Below are 7,265 nucleotides of genomic sequence, written 5' to 3'. Positions count from 1 at the left end.
TTGCTATGTTTCTGGACCTTGATCGTGGTAATTACATTGCTGTCTATGGGAGGGTCAGAGAGCTCTCAGAATTCATCAAAAATATCTTCATTTGTGTTCCGAAGATGAAAGGAGGTCTTATGGGTTTAGAACGACATGAGGGTGAGTAATTAATGACAGAATTTTCATTTTTGGGTGAACTAACCCTTTAACACATTCTGCTCTGATTTAATACCTTTTTAAGGCATCAATTTACAGAACGGCTAATTAAAACCCTGTAGTTTTAAAACATTTTCAAAAGAGGGTATTTTAAAATACAATAATTTCACAAAATTAGAGGGGTTTTTGATCAAATAAATGCAACCTTGGTGAGCATAGAAGACATGCAATCCTCCCAAACCCAAACTGTTGACCATTAGTGTAGCTGAATGTTAATTTCACTCAATCATCTTGAGAAATGCCCTGAATGGTGAAGCAGTGGCACTTACTTTGGTCTCTTCTTGAAGGTTGGTTGCAGAAGCAGAGGGGATTCTCGAGCAGGGGACTGCGGAGGGGAGGGGTCTCCTCCAGGAAGTACTGGAGGAAGAGGCAACTCACTGAGAAGGCGTGTCCTGATTTCTTTTTCCCTTTCTTTCTCCTTCTCCCTGTCCTTTCGTGATGACTTCTGGGAAAGACTGCTCTTTTTTGGACTGAAACGGAAAAAAAAATCCACAGTTAGTGTTCATTCTATGGGGACAACCAAGCTATTCCAAAATAATGCATACAATTTCCACTAGGGCTGTCAAAAAAAATTCGAATTTCGAATATTCGTCGATTTTAAAATAAAAATCCACATTTGAATGCAAAAACATTGCATTCGAATTTTAGGTGTGCATCAGGCAGCCTTATCAGTGGTGCACGTAATGCGACGACGATGTAAGTGTCATTGCATTTTAATGTTTTTGTTAGTCTATCCAGTTGAACCCACTGGATGCAGAGCTGCTGCGTTGTTCATTCAAAATATTGCAGAAAAAAGAACATCAATGCGGAGATGATGATGTTTACGTCAGAACCAAAACATTCACACAGAACGCATATTTATCACATTTTATAGAGGGACATCTATCACCGTTGCACTCGCGTCTCGCACAAGAGAGCCGCATGTTAAGAAAGCCATGAAAAATTTATATAAGTTCAAATTTTTAAAAACATGTCTCAAGACGTTATGGTGGTTTTCCCCATACTACTGTATCTCATGTTTTTAAATGAAGAAAGTACTCTTTGTGATTGGTTTTCGGTCCTTTGTATTAAACTATACATACATGCATGATGCTGTTTTGTTTCTAATTGTTTAAGCAACTTTAATTATATAAGGTTTATAAACATTATTTTAAACAGTATGCACTTTTTTCAAAGATAGTCGTTTTATTATATTATGCTTTGAAGAAACGTGCATAATATTTAGCTCGATGCGCTCTCTTGTGGCCTCAGGAGAGAAGCCAAAAGCTTTTTTCCCCCCTAACTGAAATGATGCCTTTTAAATTAGAATATAATTCGAATATTGATAATATTTAAGTACAAAATTCGAATTTAGTTTTTCAGCCATTTTGACAGCCAAGTTTGCACAAGCATAAACAGCAATAAATAGCTTGTAGTTAAAAAATTGCAAATGCTGTTACATGGAATTCACACAAAGTGTAAACAGAAGAAATAAGCTATGCACACTAACAGTGAATAGTCTGCGTAATTCTGGGTGTAGTTAATGACAACAGCTTTTGTCAACAAAGCTATTTGCATTTAGTGCAAACAGACACCGCCAGGAAATAACAGCTTGTCCTCAGCTTACACTCTCTACAGCCCAAACATGCCCACATGCATCTAGGATAAATATGTAAATGGTCAAGCACATATGGTTTGATCATGTGACCAAGAGCCAACATGTACAAATGGAGACAATGAACAAGTATACTACAGCTTAAGTGTACTTGGGCCACTGTACAGTGTTTAAAAAACATGAATGTTGCTGCATTAGATAACCGGATATCAGAAGCAAGTGTCATTAATTAAGGAAACTCAAACACACTAAGTAAAACACAGGAAAATATCTTATAATAATATGAATGATAAAATACATTTACACCACTGAAAAATAATTAGGACCATTAGTATTCTGTGACATTAAACCTGAAAAGCATGGCAAAATAGCCCCTGATGTGTGATCAAAACAAGGTCTCGGGCCCAAAACGTACTGAATGCAAGAATGTGAATGCGAACGCATGAAGCAAAGCCAAGCTTGATTTTCTGCATCATTGCATTTCGAAATATCAGACAAATACTCTTTCCATTTAGGTCAACTAAGGTCAGTTTGAAGAGAATGAGCAAGTTGGTTAAGGTTGTAATTAAAAGGCTTTTCTTCTGTATCAGTTATTTTAGTATTATTTATAGACTATAAATTTAATATTTTGAATTTAGCTTTTTGAATTGTAGCTTTTTTATATTTTCAATTCAGATTTTTAGCTATTTTAAATAACTGTTTTATGTGTTTTTCATTTTTATGAAATGTTTTTATCAATTTTATTAAAATCAATCTATTTATTTCTACTACATGGGTATAATTTATTTTTATTTCAGTTTTAGTTTTTATTGCCAGTTTAAGTTTAATACTTTAACTTATTAGTTGCCAATGCATTTCAAATTTTCGTTTATGTTTTCTTTATTGCAGCATTATTTAAAACATTACAAATATGTTTTTAAAAGTTTTCGTATTAGTTAATAAAAATAACCCTAAATAAAAGTTAAATAAGGGTTTCACCAGAAGATTGAGTTGAAATATTACAACGTCAAAACATTTTAAAAATGAAATGCATGCACTGATAAATCAATCAAAATAAGATCTATAAAATGCATTTAGAAAAAAGGTAGGGTGCCTTTTCATTTAATGCCAATTTTAAAAAGCATGTTTATAGCTAGCTATAAACTATGACATCCAGTTTAATGAAAAACATTATCAAATCTAATCACCCTTGAGCACTCAAGTTTGTTATCAGCAGAGCAATACAAGAGCAGGCTGTGCATTTGCAATACATAGGCCAAATATTTGAGGTCTGTGTTCACATACTTGCGTAAAGAACGCTTAAAGATTTCCCTATGAAGTGTCTCTGATCAAGACTCACCTGTCTCTGCAGGCTCCCAGAAGAACCGGCGGCAGGGGAAGAGGCGGAAGTGTGGAAGTCTTAATTGTATGCGCGGGACTTTGCGTAGATTTCTGTTTGGGGCTTTTCGTGCGAGAAGAAACAGGTGCAGCAGGTGCTGAGGGTGGAGGAGCAGGTGGAGGGCTGTTTAGAGGAAGAGGTGGAGGGGATGAGAGAGGAAGAGGAGGAGGAGGAGAGTTCGCCGGGAGAGGCGGAGGAGATGAGAGAGGCAGTGGAGGTGGACTGGATAACGGGAGAGGTGGAGGAACCGCAGCGGGCTCCTCCGCCAGATCAGTGTTTGGAGGTGGCGAGGGCGGTCTTTGAGGCTCAGGGGGCGGGGCTGTGTCTAGTGGCGGTGTCTCAGTGTTTTTCGTCTGCGCATTTGCGACGTTGGATGTGTTGGGGCGGAGAGAGGGGGAGTTTTTGGCGGCCGCCGCCTGACGTTCCTTCTTTCTTCGCGTCAGCTCGGCCCCCAGGCTGGAGGTGATCGGCAAGCGTGAAGACGAAGGGGAGCGGCTGCCTGGTCGACTGCTGTGGGAGGAGCCTCCACTGGCTCCTCCGGAATATAAAGAATGTTTCTTAGTGCGAGAACGGGAAGAGGAGCGGCGAGAGGAGGAGTAGTGAGGAGAACGGCTCCGGGAACGCAGAGAAGGCCTGGGGAGGAGAAACAAAAAATAGAAATGTTTTAAAATCAGTCATGTGAACCTGTTCAAATTAACTAAATGTAAACATCCTGTTTGAAGCATCAATCTAATTACAAAGGGTATCCTTAAAGGTCATAATGAAACTAAAGCAGCATCAGATCTTTTCTTCCATATTGCGATGTGCATTTGAGTGTAATGGATTATCGAAAAAGAAAAAACGTAGAGCGAGACATAGTTTTATGCACTGGTTGTTGATTAGATTTTGAGATGTGGGTGTTGCACTGAAAAATGGGGGCAGATGAATGTGACCTTGCAACAGCGGGGTTTTAAGTGCCGTTTTTTCGTTCTATTACGGGAGAGCAAAACATAAGAAGTTTCACATTTCGCTGTGTTCCGAAGGTCAAGTTTGGTGAACTTTAACCTGTGAATTTGTATTATGTGAAGCTGTGTGACAAATAGTGGTCGACCGATATTGTTTTTTTGACAGCCGATCCCGATGCCGATATCTTGAAAAGCAGGGTGGCCGATGGCCAATATAAAGCCAATATAATTGTATTTATTTTAATTAATATTTAAGAAATTTTAAATCATTTGAAAATGGATAAAAAAATTAATTTGTAAAATAAACGTACTTATACTTTAGATGACAAAGTATCTCAGTATTCTGGGAAGTTTGTGTGCATTGGGAATCATATTTTTTCAAATAAAGCCAAGGTAACACTCATTTTACATACAGCATACAGTGAAAATGACATGAATATGACAGTGGGCAAATGCATAAAGCGCAGCATAATTTGAAATCACGAATTTTGTGTTTAAAGCATTCACTTTGCATGGACCGAAAGTCATGCAGAGAACACGTGATCATGCAGGTCACATGCACACTTCACAAGATCTCACAACTGGATTCGACTACGTTTGCAAGGTTTGTGAAATTAAATTTTCATTAGCCATTCAAAGATTTGTTTTAAATTATGTAAATGCATATTTGCTGAATGCTGATGGCAAACGAGAAAATATTATAATGTTTGCCTTTCTATTACTAATAATATAAAAGCAATCGTTATAATACTTTTTGTATACATTTTAATTCCTTTGTTTAACAGTTTAGAGGGAAAGGGAGAATGTGAGTACTGCCGCTGTCAGCGCCGTCAAAATAAAGGTTCCGCCTCGAACGCATCGGCCAAACAGAAAAACTTATCGGCTGATGCCGATATTTGAAAAATGCCAAATATCGGCCGTGGCGATATATCGGTCGACCACTAGTGACAAATAGAAGTTTGATACATCACAGTGTGACCTTGTAACTGAATTAAAAGAACATAAATTTAAGACTGCAGTGTTGTATGAAAGTGGAGTAGTTTGTATGTTTCTACATTTGGATTCATTATCTTTGGTTTATGTTTTTAAAAAGATGCTGCAGAATGTGAGATCATATCACGACCACTGCAGTGTCCGAAGTAATTCTGCATGCTCAAAGTCTAATGTAACCATGGCTTTAAGGAGTCTAAACAACTGGAGAAGACCTGCATATGTCAACAGAGAGAAGTCTGTCATTTTCACCGAAAGGTCCAGTCGTGACATTTTGATTGTTTACATTCGTAAACATTACACGGTATAAAATCTAAAGTTATCTAAAATATGCATTTAGAAAACAGATGGGGCGAATTTTTTTATAGAAATTATATTCCTTCAGGTTAACTGTGAACAATGTAATTCTTTGACAAAAAAAACAATAAGCACCGATCAAATGTGTGAGTATCTAAACAAGCTGGGGTTGTTCATATGTGGGCAGTCAAATGCCTTTACATCAAAAAACTAATTTCTTTCAATCCTTAAAATTAAAAACTTTATATATTCCATAGTACACAATGCACAGAATCTGCTATGACAGTAGAAGGTGTGTGCTGGTAATCAGTAAATTAATGAGGGGTAACCCAACTAAATAGAAACATGTAATACAGGAATTATGGCATGTAGATGTTAATGCAAGATCTCAGTTGTTGTGAATAGTGATGAGCAACAGCATGCTTTCAAAAGCAAATATGCAACTTTAAATGCCATAAGGTTGACTGTCTAATGCACTTTTCAAACAGACTTTTGTTCAAATAAAATCCATTAGGACTGAAGATCATGCTATAAATATTAAACCCCTCTACTTATAACAACATAAACCTCTGCTATAAATTCACTGCTGACAGCTTATCAATACTACAATTTAAAGTATTATCTATGAATTAGGGATGGGCATTCCAAGCAAAAATAATACTCGAAAATCGCAGGGTATTATTCGATTATTATTCGAAAATCGCACCCGTCCCCCGCATGCACGCACAAACACCCATAAACTGAGAGAGAGAGGGAGAGAGATGGGATTCACACTTTCAATCTGTATGATAAACTGTTTAATTCAGAAGATAGGCTACCTTAACTCAAGCCATATAATGATTGTAACGTGCTAAAACACATTAATATAATAAACACAACCGAATGACGGCACTTATTTACATAACAGTCCGTCGATTAGCATAAATGAACTGCTCATGAGGCTAGGGCGATATTGCGGTTATCGCGACAGCCCTACTAGGACATTTCCATTTCAAAAAATGGAACCCCTAAAGGGAACAGATACGAGATGGGAGGAAAAATATACTTCAATATCTTCTGTCGCAATTATATCGTTGGGTAATTACACTGTATATAAACTGCGGGCATCAGGGAGCCATGGACCCTTTTCACAAGACTGTCTGTGATGCCACGTTTAACGGTTATCAGCATCGTAAATCCTCAAAAGTTTTTCATATTTGTATTATTTTTTTTTTATGTACATTTATAACACTATTCTTTGTATTATATCACCTTTGCATCAAATTACATAAAATAAAAAAATAGTTAACGCTAACAGTGTTTCTAATGCAGCGTCTATGGGAGGGACGGTGGTACATTTTTATTTTTATTTATTTTTTTATTTAGTAATTTAGCAGAAATTTTAAATAAATTTGACATCGTTCTCTCTTCTGACTGCTCTCTCAATTTTTTTCCTTTGATTGAAAGTCATAAAAACACTATCGTGGAGTTTTTCTTTTGCTATTTGAGCAAATGGGAATGCAAAAAATATATTTGCGGTACTCTCCCATTCACTGGCCTCGAAGTTTAACCAACTATGACGACTTCCATAATAAACTGCTGCTGAGAAATCCGTAAATGACTGCGTAAAAGACGTGCGCTTAGTACTGCGCATGTGCACTGGCTGATCTAGCCTGAAAAATAAGCTTTTTATAATGCTATTTGAGCAAAAGAAACAACATTTATGGCACAGTTGTCAGATTTCTTTGGTGATTTCAAATATGAAATTTAATCGTAAGCTTAGTGAACAGTTTTGGAGAATTTGATGTTTCCCCATTCAAAGAGATAGGAGTTGCACTTGCATGCCTGAGAGGCGTTTCAAAGATGGCCGCCGAGTGACATGACT

At 37.1% G+C, this 7,265-nt stretch overlaps 1 protein-coding gene across 4 annotated transcripts in view; it reads right to left on the bottom strand.

Moving 5' to 3' along the window:
- LOC107727723 (cyclin-dependent kinase 12-like) overlaps window positions 1-7,265 on the bottom strand; it is a 34,626-nt gene that overhangs the window by 16,985 nt on the left and 10,376 nt on the right. For all 4 annotated transcript variants that reach the window (XM_016537677.1, XM_016537678.1, XM_016537675.1 and 1 more), the window contains 2 exons: window positions 3,132-3,803; window positions 468-668 (listed from right to left, as the gene is read on the bottom strand). In XM_016537677.1, the coding sequence (XP_016393163.1) occupies window positions 468-668; window positions 3,132-3,803 (873 nt within the window). The remainder of the gene's footprint in view (window positions 1-467; window positions 669-3,131; window positions 3,804-7,265) is intronic.

Source organism: Sinocyclocheilus rhinocerous, unplaced genomic scaffold (assembly GCF_001515625.1).
Source record: "Sinocyclocheilus rhinocerous isolate Xijiao unplaced genomic scaffold, SAMN03320098_v1.1 scaffold1028, whole genome shotgun sequence".
In the NCBI taxonomy this organism is placed as follows: Eukaryota; Metazoa; Chordata; class Actinopteri; order Cypriniformes; family Cyprinidae; genus Sinocyclocheilus; species Sinocyclocheilus rhinocerous.
The sequence above is the reverse complement of the archived record's forward strand: the minus strand, read 5'-3'. Positions and strand labels throughout refer to the sequence as shown.